Source organism: Rosa rugosa, chromosome 2 (genome assembly GCF_958449725.1).
Source record: "Rosa rugosa chromosome 2, drRosRugo1.1, whole genome shotgun sequence".
NCBI lineage: Eukaryota > Viridiplantae > Streptophyta > Magnoliopsida > Rosales > Rosaceae > Rosa > Rosa rugosa.
This window is the reverse complement of record NC_084821.1, coordinates 1,945,180-1,967,329: the sequence shown is the minus strand read 5'-3', so window position 1 is coordinate 1,967,329 and position 22,150 is coordinate 1,945,180. Positions and strand designations below refer to the sequence as shown.

Below are 22,150 nucleotides of genomic sequence, written 5' to 3'. Positions count from 1 at the left end.
ACTCGCCAGCAAAGGACTGCGAACGCCATCGTCGCAGGCCAAGGAAATCAGACGGCGAAACCCTAGGGTTAACTGCCACAGAGCGGAGAAAGCGAGAGCTCTCATATTTGTCTTTTTTGTCTTAATCACTCGTTACAATGTTTGTTGATGGAACCTTTTTGTTTTGTTTTTTTTTTTTTTTTTTTTTTTGTTTCTCCTTGTTCATTTAATATCTCTCTACTTGAGGTTGTTAGCTCTACTTGTGATTAATGCAATACTAGCTATCTAGCTAGCTGACTTGTCAACTAAATGTTCAAGTTCATAATCATCTGTGATTGACGACTATTTTCTAATGGTTGAACTTTTTTAACAAGAAAGAAGTATCGGTTTGAGTGAGGAAAGAAATTGTCGCTATAGAATAACAGCAAAACAAATTAATTTCATCATGAAAAGGGTTTGACGAGGACATTGTTTTTTCGTCGCTGAAGCTTTTATTGACGAGCATTCTCCGATGAATTGAAGACGAAAAGAATTTCCTCGCGGAAGTACTTCTGTGACGAAATGTCAGTTTTTAGCGAGGAATTTATTCCTCACAAGTGAGGTTTTTTGTTGTAGTGAATTTATTACTATTTTTTTTTGTCTTTTTATTCCCTCCTCATCATTAATTCGTTATTCAATTCACAAAACCATTAGTGTTAAATTCACAAAGCTAATTTTCAGCTCAAAAAATAGTTTTCTAGTTTTCTAGCTTAGGTAGGGCTCATTCCCTTGCTAAGAAGGCATCACATAATGAAGGAACTTGGTTTTGGAAAGAAGCAGAGCCTCCTTGGCTCAATGATGTAGTATTAGATGATCTGTCTAGTTGATATTACGGGCATGCATGGCTTTTAATGAGGCCACTTTAGCCCTTGGATGTATTGTCCACAAGCTATTATTTTTCTGATTAAAAAAAAAAAAATTTCAATACCCTTCTTGAACACCCAAAATAAAAATTGAAAACATGAAAAAAGAAAATATCATTGTCTTCTTCATTAATCACAGTTGTTAACTTACTAATCTTTTGACATGTAATGAAATAGATGAACATCTAAATTGAAAGAGAAAATTAAAGAAATGAAAATAGTCATATTATGATTTTGTTAGAAAATTTTAATGTATTTTAGTTTTCTTGTTGGTATAAATTAAATGAAAGAGAATAATGATTCCATCTCTAGAAGTCTTCAAAGCTACGTATCAGGGGATTCACAATATGGCTTATTAGAGATACATTAAGATCACCAAAATGTTATTTAGGATTTAACAACATTTCCGTCCCTAACTATGTTAAGAATAAAGTATGACGGAAGAAACGAACTACAACTAAAGGTGTAATAAATATGTTGAATTGATTCAAACATATCTAGCTAATCCACGTAGTTAAAAACCGCTACTAGGTGTTACTACTTGACTTCTGGATAATCCTAAGAGGCTAAATATTCATCGATGTACTTAGTTGAAACCTACATACAAAAAACAATGATTGTTGACCGACTAAATTGGAGAATAATTTTTGTAACATCAATTTTTATATTAATTAAATGGGTATATAAATTGGTTTAGGCTTCTTATAAGTAATTAATCTCTTGGGTTCAATAAAATAGTGAAACCGAGTTTGATCAATGGCACAAGAAAAAAAAATTAAATAAGCATGAGCTTGTCTTGTCGGTGAGCCGCTAATCAGTTGGCTAACTAGTTTAACTAACATCTTGGAGGTCTAGAATTCAAACCTCATTAGCATTAAAGATGTGTGGGATGGGGTAAAAAAGAGAATGAGCCTTAATTAGGGCCGTAGCACAGCTAAAAAAATCGGCCTTCATAGGGTTTCGGAAGGTTGCTTAATAGAAAAAGTACTCTAACTTAACAAAAAGTATATGTTATAAGGTATTCTAGTCTGATTTATAGCTTTAATCTTTGATCGCCATGCTTTGCAATGATATGACTTCATTTGTCCTTTATATGATATGAAAAATGTGCTCAAACTAAAACAACTCCATTTCGATCTCTATTATATGTATGTACAAGAATACAGCCTTGACTTTCTAGTCAATCACTCGATCATATATTTCCATGGCCGAAATAAAAGACTTGAACAATATGTTGAAGAAAACATATCAGACAAGAGAGGAAACTGCAGAAAAGCAAATAAAGCAACCGGAACAAATGCAAATACAAATATAAGATTTGGGACCCATCCTAATCCATAGTGACAGTCTAAATAGAAGGTTGCGCTAAAAGCTACCATCATGGATGCTATAGATATGAAAAGTGATGCGAGCCCTATCATCAACTTCAACGGTAACGATTTGAGGAAATCACCTTCAGCGTAACGCGATGTGAGGATGAACAAGAACATCAGTATTGAAGTTGACGAGGAAACGAGTGCTACTCCATCTGCTATGGCAAAGAATAGGAAAGCAGTCTCTTTTAGAAAGTTTCGCTGTCCTGTATTATCAGATGTACCACCAGGTACGCTCAATATTGCAGCTGAAAACACAATAGTTGCGATAAGAGCCGCAACAATCATGCATGACTTTGCAGTGTCCTTCATCCATGCTTCTCCTTTGTGTAACAACCCTTTATGCTCACTTGTGAACAATTCTCGTGGTGTTTTTCCTTTCTTGTTTTTCATCTCTATGGAGTTAGGTTGTACAATCTTTTTCACTTCCTGAAACATCAAAGATAGAAAAAGAATGCATGACAATTTGGCAAAGAAATTGAGAAATGTCAAAGTGAATGTACGTACTAGCTAGTATGAAATAATTGTAGGCTTAGTGGGAGATCGAAGTACCTCAAACCATACCAACTCTCGCTGCATTTGAAGAGCTGCTCCTGATACAAGGTTGAGTTGATTTGGAGGTGCTAATTTTGCAGCCATATGTAAAATGTTATTACTCTCATCTTCATCAGTAAATGTCGCTATGATATCCTTGATGGAGCCTATCTCATGCACTAAATTGAAGATACTTGCATGACGATGCAAAACAGCAACATGGATTATACTCCGATTTTTGTCATCAAGTTGCCATATTAAGTCAGGATAAGAGTTAATAAGCACTGCCAGGAACTCATAATTTCCTAATTTTGTAGCATCGAACAGTAATTTTGAAGGATGTTTGATTAGTCTCATCACATCGTCATGATCATTTCTCAAGAGTTCTGTCCAAAGGCATTGGACTAGTTGAAGGGCTTCATTGACTTGTTTCAAGTTTCTGTTGTATGAGAAATTCCAACCTGGGATAACTTATGAATAAAAGGTTGAAAACCATAAGCCACAGCGTTCAAAATGACATGCACAGAGATAATATATATGGACTTAAACTTTTAAAGAACCGACTCACATGAGTTGATGAGTCTACTCCACGTTCCTGGACTTTGGCTGGTGAAGTCTGAAGGCATTCTAGCCAAGATATGCAAAGCTGTTTCCTGTTTTGCATTACGAGCCTTAGCTAATGCTCTGTCACTTCTTAGCAACTTCATAGCTAGATCTGCATAATTTACAAAGAAACAGATTAACAGATCATTAGAAATGCAAACACTATATTGAATATGTGAAGGATGAATTGTTTAGTATATCTTACCATACAGACCATTATCGATACAAGTAAAAAACAAAGCTGGCCGGTCAGATTCATCTAACATTTCCTTGGTTCCGGAGTACAGGTTATCTGCCATTACAGACCGTCCCAACAAGGCAGTAGTATTGAGTACCTCTTGGACGCATTCAGACCACTCAAATTCTCTCTTCATGGCTAGCCGCGTGCCACTAATTGGACGCAGGAGTTTTTCCTTAGTAGCAGCAGTACTACCATCATCCTCCCCGATCCGATGGACATCTCCAGAAAATTGAGGCGAGGAAGGTAAGATTTCTGTAGTCCTTGATGTCAGTTGCAAGTCCTGCAGAAGTCATAGTTGCAATTCACAACTTGAACAAAATTCTTTGAACTAGCGCGGCGTGGTAAAAGACAATAAGATTCAAATGAAAGAAGATATATATAAAGCCTGTTCACATAAAGATTCTAATACTTTTTTCTTAATACTTGATAGTTGATAGTTGATGCTAGCTATAAACAATTAGTTGTGGCCTGTAGATTTTAAGAAAAACAAAAAAAGAATACATGAATGAAAGGTGTTTTGCTATTCAAAAGTTTGATCTTCTGTACTTTATGGTGTTCAACACATCACAAATGAAACTCACTGCAATCAACTTATTGCAAGTAAGGTTGAAATTCAGCAAACAAAGTTATTAATGCGTTCTCTTATCAGACAGAGCAAAATAATTCAACTGTTAAATTCAAACAATTTGAAAAAATGGTTTAGTCTTTCTGGAAAACTAAATTTTGACAGAGTAGCCATATATAAAATAAAAGTTAGCAAATAAGCAGGTTTTATATATATGGTATAGGTTTTATTTATAATTTCGTAACAGACTACATCATTTCGGCTCCTCGTAGTTGGTGTATTCCAGTGTCTTATTGCAGATGATTGAACAGACAAAGAACACAAATATATTAACTGTGTTTTGGTGAAAGCACCCACCAACAATAATAATAATAATTTTTTTTTTTTTTGGTCAAGCAACAATAATTAAGTCATTAAAAGATGACTACCATGAATTAAAACTCCAATTTCCACATTGAGTCATTAAAAGATGGCAAAGGCATATATTACCCCCACAGATTACTCCGACTAGCTAGCACAAGCAGTGGTGAACAACCAAACTTTTTTTTGTTCAAGCGAACTCAAAAGCATTAAAAAAAAATATATCAAATTTTATCATTTACCTTTATCTCTTCATGATCAAACCATATGCTGGGCACATGACATAACATGCTCCAATGTTCAGTCTTCAAGCACCATGTTTTCAGTTCAAGGCAATCCAATAGCAAGAAAAACTCAAGTGAAGTTGGTAGTCCGCCAGCGGGCAAGGCCATAAGCTTTGGGCAGCACCTGAGCTCCAAGTGCTTGAGAGATTTGAGGCAGAAAAGTGCAGGAAGTGTGACAAGTTCTGGGCAAGAGTCCAGAGTGAGTTTCACTAGGGAAGGTAAGTCACCTACTTGTACATCCTTCCACTGTTTCAAACTGAGCATGATGTCAACTTCTAGTCTCTCAAGTTTTGGAAATGCATGATCAGCTAGGCCTTTTCTGAAGAATTGATGATTAATTTCTTTCACCTCATTCACCTCTATAATAGAAAGAGACTTAAGTGCTGGTAATTGTCCCATACATGGCAGAAGTTTACAATTTCTGCATCTGTAGAGGGTAATGACAACAAGGTCAGTGAAAGAGGGATTGCCAATCCAGGTTGGAAGTATGGACCCGCTGTACTGTTGTAATTGTAACTCTTTAAGGCCAGAATGGGGTTGAAGACATTCTAGTATTTTCTCTTGCTGAGCATGCTCAACAAACATATCACTCCATCGAAGCTCCAACCTATGGATGCATTTCTTTTCAATCAAGGCAGCCTCCTCAGCTTCTTCTTTACTCAACACATTTTCGAGCCTTGAAATGTTGAATGACCCTTTAAGATCATTCAAATTTTTCAACTCTCCAACACGGCATCCATCATCTCTACCAACAAGAAATGCTGGCAAAGTTTGAAGATTACTCAAGTTCCCCAAGTGTGCAGGCATGGAATCCAATTGCCGAATGATGTCAAGATCAATATGCCGGAGCTTTTTTAGCTTTTTCGTGCCCTTTGGCAACTGAACAAAGTGTATGCAACCTCTGAGCTTAATGGTTTGTAAATTGTGAAGAGAATCTATTGATTCAGGTAACCGTGAAATAGGTGTATGTGAGGCATCAACATGACGTAATGATTTCACATTTCCAATGGAACTCGGCAATTCAGAAATCAATGTCCCACTCAAATTCAAGGTTCTCAAGAAGGTTAAGGTGAAACACAAATCACGAGGGACGTGTTTCATAGAAGATCCACGGCAAGAGAGCATATGCAGTGTGCGTAAATGCTTAAAGTTTTGAAGCATCCCAAAATCCATCCCATCCATATCCTCACCAATCAAAGACAAATGTCTAGTCATTTCAGAGGCTCCACCTAACTTACCATCCACCGCTTTGAAATAAGTACCTGAAAACATCGTGTGGTCCAATAATGAATGCTTGCTAGGATTTACTTTGTACAAGAAGTTGCTGGGATTATCCGCGGGAGCTGAGAGCAGCGAATCAAAATCCATAGTGAAATCACATCTTGAAAACACAAAGAAGCCTTCATTCTCCAAGGAATTGAAATGCTCACCAGCAGTATCTTCCATTCTCTCCCTTTGTCTCTCTCTAATAAAGCCTTCAGCTATCCATAATTGAACCAACTCATCTTTACTAAATTCATAACCAAAGGGAAAGAGTGAACAATACAGAAATAGCCTTTTCAAATGTTGAGGCAGAGTCTCATGCTCATCTGCAACCTGCCCAAGCTTCTGTTCCAAACTTGCATCCTTCACCATCTGGAAAGAATCCACAACCTCCAGACACTCGGGCGGACTTTCCATTTCTGAAGAAATCAGCTTGTCACGGTACTTCCCTAAATCTGCACGGACAATAATTAAAAAAGAACCATGTAATCAGGACACAGTTCAAAGCCTTCAAACTTATATAAAAATAAATAAATGTTGAAGGATATCGACATAATGTGTGCCTCTACAAACTAGGGTTTGTTGTAGAGTTGTAATAGGAGTAGTTATAGATTCCCTAATTATGTTTGGACTCTATTACCTTTACGGTACTTTGTAATTCCCTATATATAGGGCTCCTATTATCAATAATACACACAACTATTTCTACACAATTCTATTATCCTACAACACGTTATCAGCACGAGTTCTAACCCTAGCTTCAGAAAAGAAAAGAAAAAAACCTAGAACTTCCTCTCTGCCGCCAACCCAAAACAAAACAAAAAAAAAAAAAAATCTCCATTCCGGCCTGCCTCAGCCTCACCTCATCTCATCTCACCTCACCGGCCGAACCTGCAAACCCAGCAGCCCAGCCCGGCCGGCCTCCTCCCCAGCGCCCCCGCGCCCAGACGCCTGCGGCTCAGCACACCAGCCTCACCCCAGCAGCCCACTGCAGCCCCTGCTGCCTGCACTGCTTCCTGCGCGCTGCTGCCTCCCTGCCAGCACACCACAGCCTCCCTGCCACTGCGCTGCTCCTGCTGCACGTCCCTGCCAGCCTACCGCGACCCCGCAGCCCGCTCAGCAGCCCTGCAGTACGCTGCGACCCCGAGCACCGCTAAGCAGCCCCGCAACCCCGAGCACCAGTACGCTGCTTCCCTGCACCCATACCACCAGCGAACTGCAGCAGCGACCCACTAGCAGCACCGCCTCCGATTTGCACCACCAGCAGCAGCCCAGTCCGCCTGCAGCCTAGGAGGAAGAAGAACGAACGAAAGAAAGAAGGAGAAGGGCTGGGCCCGAAAAAAAAAAAAAAGAAAAAAAGGGAAAGGGTTGGGCCCGGAAAGAAAAAAAAAAAGGAGAAAGAAGAAAAAAAAAGGGGAAGGGAGAAGGGCAGCCCACCAACTGCCATTTCCGACCAGATTCCAGCGATCTTATTTTAGCTACACGCCTGCATCAACACGCGCGTGTCTTCAAGCCAAGAACAATCACGTAAGTTTTTATAATTAAGGTTGCTGCTTTCTTGTATTTAAATTCCTTTTATTTTCTGCAAATATTGGAATATATGTTGCCAAATGAGTTTGATATTTAACAAAGCGGAATTGTGGGGATTCACGCTTAACGAACTAAGAGTGTTCATAATTAAACGAACTAAGAGTGTTCGTGTGAACTAAGAGCGTTCACAATGCTTGGACTAAGAGCGTCCGTAAGCATCAAATTGTGACCATATTAAAACATCATTGTTTGGTCTAATCCAAAAGAGATTCTTGGAAATTGATTTCTTGGTAGCATAGCTCGGAAATCTTATTATTTAGTTTTCGTGGAAGTTTAGCTCCGAAACTAATATATTTTCTCTTCTTATTTTCAGGATGTCGAATGAACCTAGACTCGACTTTCCCATGCTTGACTCAACAGGCTCAGATTACCACAGTTGGGTAACCGATGTTGAGAACCATCTCACTTCAAAGGGAATATTACCCATAATCCAGGCACCTAACCCGGATCTTGTGTTCATCAGAACATCTGCAAAGAATGCTCAAGCAGTTATCTTGATGCGACGTCATATGGACAAAGCACTCAGATTGGAGTATATGTCGATCAAGGATGCAAGAGAGCTATGGGTAGCGCTAGAAGAGCGTTTTGGCAATGTCCAAGATTCCCTCCTCCCTGACTTGAAAGTTCAATGGAACAATCTGCGCTTTGCTGACTTCAAGTCTGTTGCTGAATATAATTCAGAGGCTCTTCGCTTACAATCCATGTTGCGATTCTGTGGACAACCTGTCACAGAGCAAGAGCTAATTGAGAAAACTCTCTCCACCTTCCCCGTCTCAGCCATTGTGGTATCAAAGCAATACCGTACTGAGGTTAATGCTGGACGGATCACGAGGTTTCATCAGCTTATCAATATCATATCTGTAGCTGAGAAACATGATAACATACTCGTGAGAAATTATAATTCAAGGCCCATTGGAACTAAGAGCGTTCATGAGGCGAATTATAATGCACCCAAAAGAGGGCGCAAGGAGCGAAACCCTAATGAGGGACATGAAGGACGTATGGGTCCATATAACCGCCCTAATAAGGAAGGAAACCGCAAGTTTGGTGCGGATACACGTGGTGGCAATGTCACACGTGGGGGAGATGGTCGTGGTCGTGGTCATGGTGGTTGCGCCATGGCTCGTGGTGGAGGTACCATGGGTCGTGGTGGTGGCACCAACCCTCCTAGGGAACGCCCACAACGTGCACAACGTGCACCTCAATTAAAGGGAGGCAACCGCAATGATGAGTGTCATCGATGTGGATCAATTGAGCATTGGTTCAAGCAATGCAAGGCAAGTGAGGAACTAGCTGCAAGATACAGGGCATATAGGGACCTGAGAGAGCAAGAAGTGTACCTTGCAGAAGAAGAAGAAGATGGTGGAGATGTCAATCTCACCATAGAGGACTTCAAAGCTGAAGATGAAGTGCACATGGATGCAACAGACTTTGATTAGATTAGTCCTTTTTATTTTTCCAAGAACTTTTGTAATGGCAATTTGCCTTAGTCAATAAATGACAATTGTATTAACTCTTTCTTATGTGGCGGACCCAATAAAATGTGATGTCTAGGAAAGTCATTGAGATTATTGGTACTTAAGAGAGCCTCGCTCCACCAACATCTCTCTCTACTTCCCTGGTCATATTTGATTGGAGTTACCAAACGGATAGAGTGACTACAATGTGTCTTACTTTGATTTTATTTTGGATTAGACTTTGGAAACTTTGATGTAATCATTGGCTATTAATAAAGTGTCAATTCTTTTACTTAATGTCTTGGACATACATTAATTCGAACTTTATTATATAAGAGCCAATGTTTTTCATGTGGAAACACATTATGAGAATGGACAGAGTTCCTTTGCATCACCTCTAATGACTACGAACGTAAACGAGTATTAGAGAAACTTATGTGTCGCTCTAGTGGGTTGTATGCAACCACTATTTGAGTTATTGAATCCAACTATGTCATGAGAGACGACTTATGGGATTTTGGCACATATAGGCTTTGACATGATGATCCGTGTATTAAAGACTTTACACAGACATCCATTTTCAGAACGAAGAAAAGTAAGAACCAAGAATTGGTTCGAGGAGCTGCACATGCGCCTCATGGCGTCATGATTGTGCAAAGACAGGCCATACATGGCCAGTGCCGCCTACCCCCTGCGGCAAATACATGGCATTGACGCCATAAACTCCTCTCTCTACTTCTCAAGTCTATTGTGACATTATGGCTTAACCAAAACCTTCATTGGTTGATTATAAAGCCCATGTTTCGTTCTGTAAAGCCTGTTATTTAGGATTGAGACCATCCTATGCAAAGGAGATTGAGGAAATAATTCCATTCTTACAAAGAATCCAAGGGAATTCTATGGATTTGATCAACCAACTTGCGGACCATATAGATGTTTTATGGTGTTGGTTGATACGCAAACACGCTGGTCACGTGTTGTGCCATTATCCACTCGTAATGCTGCTTATACTACACTCCTAGCACATAACATATGGCTACGGGCTCACTACCCAGATCATCCCATTCAGTCAATTTGACCTGATAATGTTAGAGAGTTTACATCGACAGTTTTCGATGACTATTGCATATCATTGGGTATTGATATCAAGTATCATATTCCCATGTACACACCCAATTGATCTCGCGGAAAAGCCACCATTAAACGACTACAATGGTAGCCCGGACATTGGTAATGCGCACCAATATTTCCGCTTGGGTTATGCAATATCGCATGCAGCTATGCTAATTCGTCTACGACTCATAGCAGCCACTCAACTTTTATTTGCGTTACAGCTAGTGACTGGGTTCGAGTCTAATATCTCGTATTTATGCATATTTGAGTGTGCGATTCATGTGCCAATTGCGCCGCCACAGCGCATCAACATGAGTCATTGCAACGAATGCATATATATATATATATATATTTGTTGGACATGAGTCTCCAACTGTAAGTCCGCTATGTAGAACCCTTGACAGGCGATCTCTATTTCGCTGGATTTGCGAATTGTCACTTTGATGAGACAGTCTTCCCGTCGTTAGGGGGAGATTAGAACGTCAATGTTCAACAGGAACGACAGGAATTGTCGTGGTCTGTCCCCACTATGTCTCATCTTGATCCCCTAAAAGTGACGAGATCACATATACTTGCTGCAAACATGCCTGCAAGGATTGATGTCCCCACAAGAGGACATGGTGCCACCCAGAGAAGATGGGTACTGCACCACTACCATGGATGGTAATATGGTGACGCCACAAGGTGGCATAATGGCGTCATAGGCCATGGGTTCCGCTAGAGAGCGTAGGAGACCCATAGGTTCGATGGATTCTCTTCCTAAGAAGAGAGCGAGTTTGGCACAACTTGATCCATTGATCATTGATACTCAAAATCCATCTCATGAGAATATTTTGGATTGTGGTTATGTCCAAGAGACATCGTTGGGGGACGCCTCAATGTTAGAACCAATTCCTGAGAATATAGAGATCTCTACGAACTACACTAGTGTACATGAGGACGTGGAATTATTGAGACCAATGACATCGAACCTTACTCCGTTGAAGAATGCCAACGTAGAGAAAATTGGCCTAAATGGAAAGATGCGATCCAGGTTGAATTGGATTCACTAACGAAGAGGAAGGATTTCGGGCCTGAGATGCCAACACCTCCTAACATAAAACCTGTTGACATTAATAGGTCTTCGTTAGATAGCGTGATGAGAGAAAGAGATGGCAATCTCGCCTTATGGCGCAAGGTTTCTCACAACGCCCTGGAATCGACTACGAGAAGACATATTCTCTCGTAATGGATGTCATTGCACTCCACTACCTTGTCAGTTTGGTAGTTTCCAAATAACTGAACATGCAGCTTACGAATGTGGTCACTACGTATTTCTATGGGGATCTAGATACGGAATATAATGAAGGTTCTTGTGGACTTTGTTTACCCAAGTCAAGTGGCTCTAGACCACGGAGCGCATTTGCAACGAGGTTGAAATGCTCACTAAAATGACTACTTGATTGGGAAGGGATATGATGAACTATGCCCACGCGTTTCCATGACAAGTTCCGGATTTGCAATTGTCGCGGTTTATGTTGATAAACATAATTGGAACCCTTGTGAGTTAAGGAAAACCGCTGAACACCTGAAATCCGAGTTTGAGGGGAAGGACCTTGGGAGAACACGGTTTTGTATACCGTGTCAATAGATGCTTAGACATTTTTGATAAAGTCAAAGATGCACCATGGTCGTCCGTAGTCTTGGCCCTAAAATGGATCCGTTTCGTCCCAGGGATGATGACGAAGACGTGTTAATAGCAGGAATGCTTACTCATGTACAATAGGCGCATTATTGTACTTAGCACAATACAAGACCGGACACCTCAATTGTTATGAACTTGTTGGCTAGATGTAGCCATGCGCCAACGCAACGCCATTGGACTGGTATAAAAACAATCTTTCAATACTTGAGATGTACGATTGATATGGGCTTGTTCTATCCCTACAGAGAAAAGAGATGACGGAAGTGTGGGATCGGACCCCACAAGGCAAAATGCCACCTTCCGTGCTCCTCATCCCCTCCATCAAAATGACAACAAGCACTTCTAAATATTGAAGTGAACCATATCCAATCAGAGGATAATGTAGCGGACTTATTTACTAAGTCGTTACCAAAATCCACCTTCGAGAAACATGTGAAGAGCATCGGATTGAGAAAGTTATCCGAACTCCCATGATTGTAGCAATCAGGGGGAGATATTGACATCAGGGGGAGGCATGATGTCTACATGTTCGATCTCGAAGAGTGAAGGACGTGTTGTGCTCTTTTTGTCCTTCGACCAGGGTTATTTTTGTCCCACAGGGTTTTTGTTACCTGGCAAGGTTTTTAACGAGGCAACAATCAAAGCGTCATCACCAAGTTTGAGCGGCACAAGGGGGAGTGTTGAAGGATATCGACATAATGTGTGCCTCTACAAACTAGGGTTTGTTGTAGAGTTGTAATAGGAGTAGTTATAGATTCCCTAATTATGTTTGGACTCTATTACCTTTACGGTACTTTGTAATTCCCTATATATAGGGCTCCTATTATCAATAATACACACAACTATTTCTACACAATTCTATTATCCTACAACAATAAATAAATAAAAAAGCTGGAAAAGCAAGAAGGTTGCCAAGGATGAGCCGCAGAGTCTGATACAACCGATCAGCAAACACAAAAGCAAGACATAAATAGAAGGAAGAAACATATGCACCTTTCTGAGCAGCCACGTGATAGTGCTTCAGCTTTTCCCCGGAATAACCTAAGAAGACGGAAACTGGTATTAGCTCAGTGAGTCGTAGTCAAACTCTATATGACAAGGAGGATAGTCATTTCCGACTTCCGAGAAAGCTGAAATCCATACCTTAGAGATTCCGATTTGTGAAGCCTAGACAGCCCTCGTATAAATGCAGATTGCTCAAGTTGAAAAATTCAAGCTTTTCCGGTAACCAAACTCAACTATTAATTGCTCAAGTTTACTCTTTCCAGAGCTTAAAAGTAGATCTCAAGAGTAAAGATCAATTGGCTCGTCGATTTTGTTCTGGAGCAAATAAAAGATGCGTCGTTTCTCTTGAAAAGCTAGTTAGCATCATGTGCCTGGTGAGGGAAGCAGTCATATTATAATCTCAGAAAAGTTTAGGGCCGGCCTCATATAATAATAAGGGGAATAATAAATGATACTCAGAATCTCTGTGTTTTATATTATTTCGTCTCCCGTGACTGAAAGATAAGGTGTTTTCTGGGGAAGGATACGACCAAAAGGAAAATAGCAAACGAAGAGCTGCACAGTCTGCACTTAGTTGACCTACCAAAAAACGAGAACACTGAAGACTTTCCTTTTGCCAAAGCTTGCTTCTTCTAAGTATTCACCAGCAAGCTCATCTTTTTCATTCCTTGGGTAATTTTGCTATGGCCGAGATAGCATCCCTTGTGCTTTCCACTGGCATTACGTCGGCAATTCTGCAGGTTGTCGTCGAGAGAGTCGCAAAGTTTGTTGAACAAAAGAAACACTTGTTTTCTAGGGTGGACGACAATCTCAGAAAGTTGAATAGAACGCTGATGAACATTCAAGCTCGTGTTGATGATCTAGAAAAGAAACATTGCATCACGCAGGCAGCAGAAGATTTGCTCGAAGATCTCAAGACTAGTTTTTTGGACGCTGAAGATTTGCTGGACAAGATTGAAGTGGAGGTCAACAGTTGGAATCAGGTACATCACTTGATCCCCTTCTATTCTAGCATACCGTCTGAGATTAAAAAGATGCAAGTGAAATTGGATGAGTTAGTAACAGAACTGGAAAGTTACTCTACCACAGAAATCATCCAGTCAAGAGGGCCTAAAGAAAAGACTATTCCTAATTCGACTTCATTGGTTGATAAATCATGTGTGTTTGGGAGGGATGAAGACATGTACAAGATTAAGAAATTGACATTTTCTGTACAAGGAGAAGAGAGAAATTTCTCTGTAATTTCAATAGTGGGCATGGGTGGGATTGGGAAAACAACACTTGCTCAACTCTTCTACAATGATGCAGATGTGCATAAAAAGTTTGATTTGAAATTATGGGTGTCTGTTTCTTTAGACTATGGTCTAGACATGATTACAAAATCTATTCTTGAGTCTGCCACTGGAGGAAAGGGTTCTCAGTTGTCAAGTTCGGATAGTGTTCAGGTTGAATTACAGAAGACATTGAAGGGGAAGAGGTTTTTACTTGTACTAGATGGCATTTGTAATGATAATCTCAGTGATTGGGATCGACTCAGGTTGTCTTTTATGGATGTAAATAAGGGGAGCAAGATTGTGATGACTACTCGAAGTGAAATTTCTGCCTCAATTGTTGCCTCTACATCATATCGTTTGGATCCTCTGTGTGACAATGCTTGTTGGGAAATAATCAAACAAAGAGGGAATCTTAATGGGCAGACTAATTTGGAGGCGAATGGCCTAGCAATTTCGAAGAAGTGCAAAGGATTTCCATGGGTAGCAAAAGTGATTGGAAGCTGTTTGAATTCGGGAGAGATGGAGTGGGATGCTTTGTTAAAGTACGGGCTTTGGGAACTGCAGGAACATAAAACACGAATCTATCCAGTCCTCAAATTGTTGAGTTATGATAATATGCCTTCTTATTTGAAAAGATGTTTCAGTTATTGTTCTATCTTTCCTCGTGATCATGTAGTTGAGAAGGATGATTTGGTCCAACTATGGGCAGCAGAAGGCTTTATTCAGTCCCAAGGAACAAGAGAAATTGAAGATGTTGGAAGACAGTATTTTGAGGACTTGCGTTCGAGGGCTTTCTTTTCACAAGTTCCACATATTGGTGGTGATCAGCAGAAATATAAAATGCATGAGCTCATTCATGATTTGGCAAGATTTGTTTCAACCAACTTATGCTTTTGTATGGAGGACAATATGCCATGCTTGGTGCACATATCTCCTAATGCTCGGTATGCGTCCTTGCTATATGAAAATACTCAACTATCTACATTGGAGGCGTTTTACAAGTATGAGAAGTTGAGGACATTTACATTGCTTCCTAAATTCCCATCTATTCCAAGGCCAGTCATGTTGCTTCCCAATTTTTCGTCCAATCTTGGCGAAGTCCCTCATGAATTTTTTGAAAGGTTGGGATGCTTGAGGGTGTTGAATTTGAGTCATAGTGCCATCTCTAAATTGCCTGAATCTATTGGAAATTTGATTCATCTTCGTTACCTCAATCTTAGTCATACCTGTATTATACTATTGCCAAAGCCTATAACAACGATATATGGGTTAGAAACATTGAAGCTCAAGAGTTGTCCTAAACTTCTTCATTTGCCTGAGAACTTAAAGGACTTGATTAAGCTAAGACATCTTGACTTTGACAGACACCGTCAACTAAGTTCCATGCCAATAGATGTTGGGAAGTTAACTAGTCTTGAAACCCTTCATGCATTTAAAGTGGGAAAAGAGAAAGGATATCAGATTGAGGAGCTTAAGAACATGAGGTGTCTTCGTGGATCCATTTCTATTACAAATCTTGAGAATGTGGCAGATTCTATGCAGGCTGAGGCTGCTATGTTACACAACAAGCAATACTTAGACAGGTTGGAGCTAGAATGGAATGGAATCAGAGGTCAAATGCAACCAGTTCAACAAGAAGTTCTTACTGGGCTTGAACCACATGCTGGATTAAAGGAGTTACGAGTAACAGGTTACTGTGGTTTGTTATTTCCCAGATGGATAGCCAACTCAGAATTTAGCAAGCTTGAGAGTATTGAATTAGAAAATTGCCCATTTTGTGTACTTCTTCCTTCTCTTGGCCAACTTCCGGCTCTCAAGAAACTTCTTATTCAAAATATGTCTACTTTGGAAGGTGTGGATCGTCTGTTTTGTGGTTCCTCAACTGCTTTTCTATCCTTGGAGACGCTAACACTTCGTGACATGCCGGAGTTGAGTAACTGGTCAGGGCTACGTGACAATGACATGCCTTACCTCAGAGACCTCTTCATTGATTCTTGTCCAAAGTTGGCCACCCTACCTTCATTTCATTACCTCACTTCACTTCAATGTTTAGACATCAATCGTTGCCCTCAGCTTGAATCTTTGCCAGAGGGAGAACTGCCACCCTCACTCAAAACTTTGATCATTTTGGATAGTGACATCTTGAAGGATCGGTGCAAGGTGGGAGAAGGTGCAGATTGGAATAAGATCAGATGGATCCCTACCATATTGATTGAAAATATGGTGATTCCTGCACAAAGACCAGATAACCAGGTACTTGACATTGAATTGTACGTTTACTAGAATTTCTTCTTCTTTTTTTTTTCTTTTTTTTTTCATATCTACTTTTTATGATTTTTTAAGCTTTAGTTTACTGTCAACTAAGAAGGAATTATCAGCTCTGTGTATCAAAATATTGCATGCGTGTCACATGTTGTCTCAACTGGGTTTAAGTATAGAGCATTCAGGCTGGCATGCAGGTCTTTCAAAGTTCATCTCCCTTGTTTGCTCATGCACTAGTGTACATGCTCTTATATAGCCTCATGTAGCCAATTTGAAGTCGGCCTGAAATAAAAATCTTGGTTTCTTGATATAATCATATATAGTGTGCAGAATTCTGGTGTTACATGACAAATCATCCATTCTTCAGTTATGAGCACCTTAAGAGTTAACACTATTTAGCACTTTACCTTTTTCTGAACAGAATTTGCTTTTCTTATGTCTTGGGATCTGCATGAAGCGGTTTCTAATGGAATGGGAGCATGTCTTAATCTGAGTGCTTATTCTAGTTTTCATAATGGCACTCCACAAACAGTAAAAAGTGCAGGAATCCTCCCTTTGAGTTGTAAAAATGATGGAAACTTCAGGATTTTAGTTTTCTCTTGAAAAATCATTTCTGTCACTCTGCCAAAGAATCAGCCAAATCAAAAATCATTTAGCTATTTAACCATACAATACTAATTTAGATGGCCAAGCAGTATCCGTTTGGCTAATTTTTCTTTGAGAAGAACCCGGGGATGGATCACTGATTAGTGAACCACATTGCTCAATGATGCAGAAGAGAGTGTCAACATTTTACGAAAAACACAGATAGCTTGCGTGTCAATATGCGTACATCCGGTCCTTTCTTAAAATCTGTACATCATGAGTAGTTATATATAGTCCTCCTGTAGAGAGCTGACCACATCCTAGAAAAAGTTCTATTAATCTCACCTCAGCAACCAGACAACAGATCGACTTCAATAAGAATGAAACCCCTACTCCTTTAGGTCCTTCTTCATGCAATTTGGGTGATATCTCTCTCTCTTTCTCTCTCTTTCGCTCTTCAAAGTAGACCAATGATTGATTATGTTAATATGACTCTTTTGTCCGTCTTGTTCAAGCTGGATGAAAAAATTACCTTTGCATTGTTTCTTATGTGCAGATTGATGAGGTTCAGAGTGCTCCAGAAAACATGTTTGGTGGCAGAAACCCCTTGTCGATTTGTTCTGTTATTCCAGAAAACATGTTCGGTAGCAGAAACCCCTTGTCGATTTGTTCTGTTATTCTTTTTCCTCTGCTCATCCTTTTTATGAGATCCTTGTACCGGTACTTGTCCCAAGCCAGAGATTGATTGTCAGCAGATTCCAGCAGTAGAACGGGATAAATAGGTAACTTAATGCTATCTAAAAATAACTGTTATGTCATGATATTTTTAACTTCAGTTTGTCTACTGGCCCAATGAATATCATTAGAATGAATTATTAGTTCACACGCTGATGATGTCTGTCAGAATTTGTTGAATCAGAGTCTAGGCGAAATACTGGCTTTTTCGGCCTTCAGAGGTCTCCTCAGTTTTGTGGCACACTGGCACTGGTAGTGATGTTTCAGGTATTCCTATATAGCCTCATGTTATGGTCAATCTGTTGAGTACAGTGTCACATGGAAAATCATCCATTTCTAAGGCTTGCATATATTATACGCCTGAAGAGTGTAGGCTGACTCGTGAATAGGGTCTACCAGTTTCGGAATATATGTATGTAACAGAATTTTCTCTTTTCTTGTAGAAAGTCCTCGTCTCATGTTATAGTCTTTGGCAACCTTGCAGCAATTACTTGAAGAAGTTTCAAAATCAAAGAATGGCGGAACATGTCTTATCTAGAATATTTATGCCAAGTTTACTATGGAGTGAAACTCTTATGTATAAACTATTTTTTTCTTTTGAGAAACAATGTATAAACTACGAATATGTCTACTGCGCTTGTCCCCATCTTCTTCTTCACATAGATATTGGAACTTAATTTTAAGATGGAGTTCAATTGATGTTTACCAGTTTTGATGAAACAGGTTAAGACCAATCTAATGTTTTTCGGTAAATCTAATGATTGGTGCACGCCCAAAATAGGACAATTCTTAGATTCACCCATGAGATGAATGAGCATATTCACCATTTATTGTGATCAATGCATTTAACTTTATAATTTTCTAATCCAACCATTCATGTTGCACAACATCATACAAAGATTAGCTCCATAAAAAATCAATTAAATTGAAGACTTTTTAGTTATTCATTTCTATGAAATACATGGACGGTTCATCATAATAGTAGGAATTGTTGTTAGAACCATCCATTTGTTTGATTCAATTAGATAATTAAACGATTTTTTATTCGATTGATTTTTTACATAGATGATCTTTAAAGGCTAATATAAAATATGAACGGTTAGATGATAAATTTATTAAGTAAAAATATATTAATCGACAATAGAGGTGAACATGCCTATTCACCCCAGGGGTGAATCTTTTTTTTTTATATCAAGAATAAACTTCATTAATAATGAACTGGTTACAATGAGTTTGGGCAACATCTCTGACACAGAAATGGCCACTGGACTTCACACTAGAACTCCATAATGACTGACTGACGGAGTCAAAAAACCCCGACTCTACTACAGACTTAAAACTTGCACAACAACTAAAAGGAAAAAAAAAAAAATAATAATAAAATAAAAACCAAAACAACAGAATGGTCATTCTAAAAAGATTAGAATAGATATTTCTATTTCCATTCTAACAATTCAGAACTTAAAGGCTCCAAAGTTGTAGGCTTTCAGTGCAAAACCGATACTTTCTTCTTTGGTTTTCAAGAGCATTGTTAATACATGTACCTACTTTGTCTTTGAGGTCGAGCCCGCAGTTAGTCTCAGCTAAAAAGAAGAATTTAGACCCATTGGAGTATACTGGTCACATATCCTTCTCTGGAATAATTAGGGTTACTTATAAAAATACCATTTTGATCTCAAATGAAGTAGAGGTACAACTCCGAAAAAAATGTTAAAAATTTGGTCAAGAAAATTTCACATTGTGGTGACCCGAGAGAGGGGTCCCACAGTGCCGCGACCCCGAAGTAATGAGAAACAGACATGTCACGAATGACATTCCAATAACTCATCAACCCGAAACCGCAAGGCCTTTTGGGTTTAGGTTGTTGGTTTACAAAACATTTTCTTGGGCAAATCATTCAAGCAACCGAACAACATATTTTCAAAAGCAGAATTTAAAATTGGGCTATAAGCTTTGGGCTTACAATCAGAGCCTAGCTTTGGAAAACAGTTCACTAAGTAACTTCAAGCATGAGAGATGCGCCTCAGGGTTACAAGTCTCCCATAATTTTGTAAATAAGCAAGTAGAAAACAAATAAATAAAAAGTAAATAAATAAGTGACTTCAAAATCCGATAAGGGACCAAAACCTTCTTTTAATAAAGTCAAAGTGAAATGCGCCAAGCCGGGCTATGTGTCTCCCCTGTACGCTCCCGACCACAGGCTCGAAACATGCACACTATTGTAGGGCTGAGCTTTCGTCCTTGCATGCCTAGTAAGGGCCGACCCTACCATGCTAGGTTTGAAAAATAATATACTTCAAAATATTTACTACATAATATTGTGCACATTTATCGAAAATACTTTAAAAAGAGGCAACCACAAACAATTCTCTTTTATAAAACATATGCAGCATGCTTCACACAACTTAGAGCTCCGAGATACTTACCTGCCGACTACTCTAAAATAATCGGTGACCTGCCCAGTTCGTCATCTTTTGAGAACCGGCCAACTACTCTGTAGTGCTTGTGACTACAAGTAGCGAAAGCGTCCATTTCTTGGCCCTGAGTGTCCTATGACTAGTTCACTGTCGGTACTTACCTTTCCTCGACGCATATAGGAGCACAGCCCCCTTCGGAGGTTCACGGTTATCGACACTGTGGGATGCCTAGGAATCAACCCGTCTAGGTCCCATTCACTTTCAGGTCACAAGTACAAACATACAATGGGTACAGTATCTCAACATACAAGTCTGGCCTCGGTTTTAGCAATCAACAATTATTAGTTATGCAAACACAAATATCATGAGGCATCGACTAATGAACAACCAAAAACGTACTTGCAGGCAACATACTATTATACTAGAGCATTCCACGTATATAGAAAAGCTTCTAACAAGGGAGGGACAGCTCACCCTACCTGGATATGGATTGCTCATCCACAATTAGATTCATTCTCGACTTTCGATCATTTTTCCAAATCCAAGTGCACACGCTCGAGGCCTTTAACAAAAACTAAATCCGATAAGTACTCAATTCGTTACTTCACATTGTTCAATTTCTTTATGAGTCACCAATTTATTCTTTAGCCAATAATTAATGGTATCCATTCCCGAATAATCCCCTTAACGTAGTAAGGTTATTCAGGATATGGTGATTACCTCTTTCTTCCTTATGGTCCAGGTCAATCTATTTGACTCCATTACTTAGCATTTCTACTGTAAATAAATGAAGGTCAAGTACCATTCCCGAATGATCTCGTTTTGTTCCGGCATATGGCAACACTTGAGTACTCCAATTTGTAAATTGTTTCATGAACTTTAATCCGATATCCTAATTTAACTCAAAGAAATAAAATCCACCATTTTCATTATCATTTTCTCAAACAATTGTGATTACTCAATCTCCTTGACTTCATTCAACACATTGAGTTTTAATTCTCAATTATTCCAAATTAAACTCGTCAGCAAAACGACATTTCCAAAACCAGATACATATTCTTAATTGACAAAACCAACTCTGTCCATACATTCAACCAATTTCATCTCAAGTAATCCACAAAGCCATAACTCCATCAAGTACAAAAATTATATGGCAGAACCGATGGCCAGACCCTTACTGTTCTTCTTTTCCAACAAGGATGAATCCCTTTTTGGCTTCTTTGAATCAGCTACTCTATCACCACTAGCCTTTCAAATTCCTAGCAGCATAACATAATTAAAATCAATCCTCAACCAATTTTAATAACCAAAATAGAGTTTGAGAATCCTTACCAATCCCCGATATCAATTCGACTGAACCAATAGTTTCTCTCTTCTCCAAATTAGAAGCGAACTCATCATAGCTGCATTCCACCACTGTCAACCATTCATATTCCTAGCAAGTAAAACACTAGTTAACGGACAACCCTCATCCAATTCCGTATTCAACAGAGTCTGTGATTTTCACCTTATTCGATTTCAATCGAAACTGACCCAGTAGCTCATTTCTTCTCCAAAGCTCCAATTTTTTCCAGATTCCACAAACCTCAATTTCCAAATCAAAAAGCAGTAAATTAGGGTTTTTAATTCATAACGATCCAAAGGCTTTAACCAAAGAGAGACGACGAAATTACCTATTTAAGAAGGTCTGGGAGTTCAGCGGCGATGCACAGCAGCGGCGAGTACAGCGGTTCTTGCCAGAATTGGAGGTCGGAGTTAGAGGGTTATGCTCTTTGAGGAGCTGACTTCATCCATGGTGGTCGTGTAACTCAGACATGGCTAGGAATTGAAAAACGACGACATACAGAGTCTCGGGTTCCGGCGATGTGCGTTCAGCTTTTTCCGGCGTCGGAGTTTGAGGCTATGGTTTGGGTTTTGCTCTCTA

The 22,150-nt window shown here is 39.4% G+C and overlaps 3 protein-coding genes across 10 annotated transcripts; 2 read left to right on the top strand and 1 right to left on the bottom strand.

Moving 5' to 3' along the window:
• Nucleotides 1–1,993: 1,993 nt before the first annotated feature.
• LOC133732124 (uncharacterized) lies at nucleotides 1,994–13,277 on the bottom strand. Of its 2 annotated transcripts, none has more exons than XM_062159592.1 (7): nucleotides 13,092–13,277; nucleotides 12,942–12,989; nucleotides 4,800–6,559; nucleotides 3,597–3,912; nucleotides 3,357–3,503; nucleotides 2,807–3,249; nucleotides 1,994–2,683 (listed from the first exon to the last, which is right to left on the bottom strand). In XM_062159592.1, exons 3-7 carry the CDS (start codon nucleotides 6,519–6,521, stop codon nucleotides 2,066–2,068), a joined length of 3,246 nt encoding a protein of 1,081 aa, XP_062015576.1. In that variant the 5' UTR covers nucleotides 6,522–6,559; nucleotides 12,942–12,989; nucleotides 13,092–13,277; the 3' UTR covers nucleotides 1,994–2,065. The 2 variants fall into 2 exon arrangements, with proteins under 2 accessions (XP_062015576.1, XP_062015575.1); XM_062159591.1 differs by having other exon boundaries at nucleotides 2,807–3,258; nucleotides 13,092–13,248.
• Nucleotides 7,474–12,804, top strand: LOC133732126 (uncharacterized). The gene is made up of 2 exons (XM_062159596.1): nucleotides 7,474–7,631; nucleotides 8,008–12,804. The coding sequence occupies exon 2, from the start codon at nucleotides 8,009–8,011 to the stop codon at nucleotides 9,131–9,133; it is 1,125 nt and encodes a 374-aa protein (XP_062015580.1). The 5' UTR covers nucleotides 7,474–7,631; nucleotide 8,008; the 3' UTR covers nucleotides 9,134–12,804.
• Nucleotides 13,278–13,481: 204 nt separating the features above from the next.
• On the top strand, nucleotides 13,482–18,491 carry LOC133732125 (putative disease resistance RPP13-like protein 1). Of its 7 annotated transcripts, none has more exons than XR_009856953.1 (4): nucleotides 13,482–16,480; nucleotides 17,631–17,856; nucleotides 17,994–18,076; nucleotides 18,294–18,490. XR_009856953.1 is itself a non-coding variant. In XM_062159595.1 (3 exons), the coding sequence occupies exons 1-2, from the start codon at nucleotides 13,637–13,639 to the stop codon at nucleotides 17,817–17,819; spliced, it is 3,033 nt and encodes a 1,010-aa protein (XP_062015579.1). In that variant the 5' UTR covers nucleotides 13,482–13,636; the 3' UTR covers nucleotides 17,820–17,856; nucleotides 17,994–18,490. The 7 variants fall into 7 exon arrangements, 2 of the variants coding, with proteins under 2 accessions (XP_062015579.1, XP_062015577.1); XR_009856951.1 differs by having other exon boundaries at nucleotides 18,257–18,490; XR_009856950.1 differs by having other exon boundaries at nucleotides 17,979–18,076; nucleotides 18,253–18,490.
• The last annotated feature ends 3,659 nt before the right edge of the window (nucleotides 18,492–22,150 follow it).

Excerpts from the sequence above, each read along its gene's own strand:
- LOC133732124 (XM_062159591.1), bottom strand. The coding sequence starts at position 6,521 with ATGGAAAGTCCGCCCGAGTGTCTGGAGGTTGTGGATTCTTTCCAGATG. Across the intron at positions 3,504-3,596 it reads TATCGATAATGGTCTGTATG|ATCTAGCTATGAAGTTGCTA; the intron begins GTAAGATATACT and ends TAAATTATGCAG. Across the intron at positions 3,259-3,356 it reads GAGTAGACTCATCAACTCAT|TTATCCCAGGTTGGAATTTC; the intron begins GTGAGTCGGTTC and ends TTTATTCATAAG.
- LOC133732126 (XM_062159596.1), top strand. The coding sequence starts at position 8,009 with ATGTCGAATGAACCTAGACTCGACTTTCCCATGCTTGACTCAACAGGC.
- LOC133732125 (XM_062159593.1), top strand. The coding sequence starts at position 13,637 with ATGGCCGAGATAGCATCCCTTGTGCTTTCCACTGGCATTACGTCGGCA. Across the intron at positions 16,481-17,630 it reads CACAAAGACCAGATAACCAG|ATTGATGAGGTTCAGAGTGC; the intron begins GTACTTGACATT and ends TCTTATGTGCAG.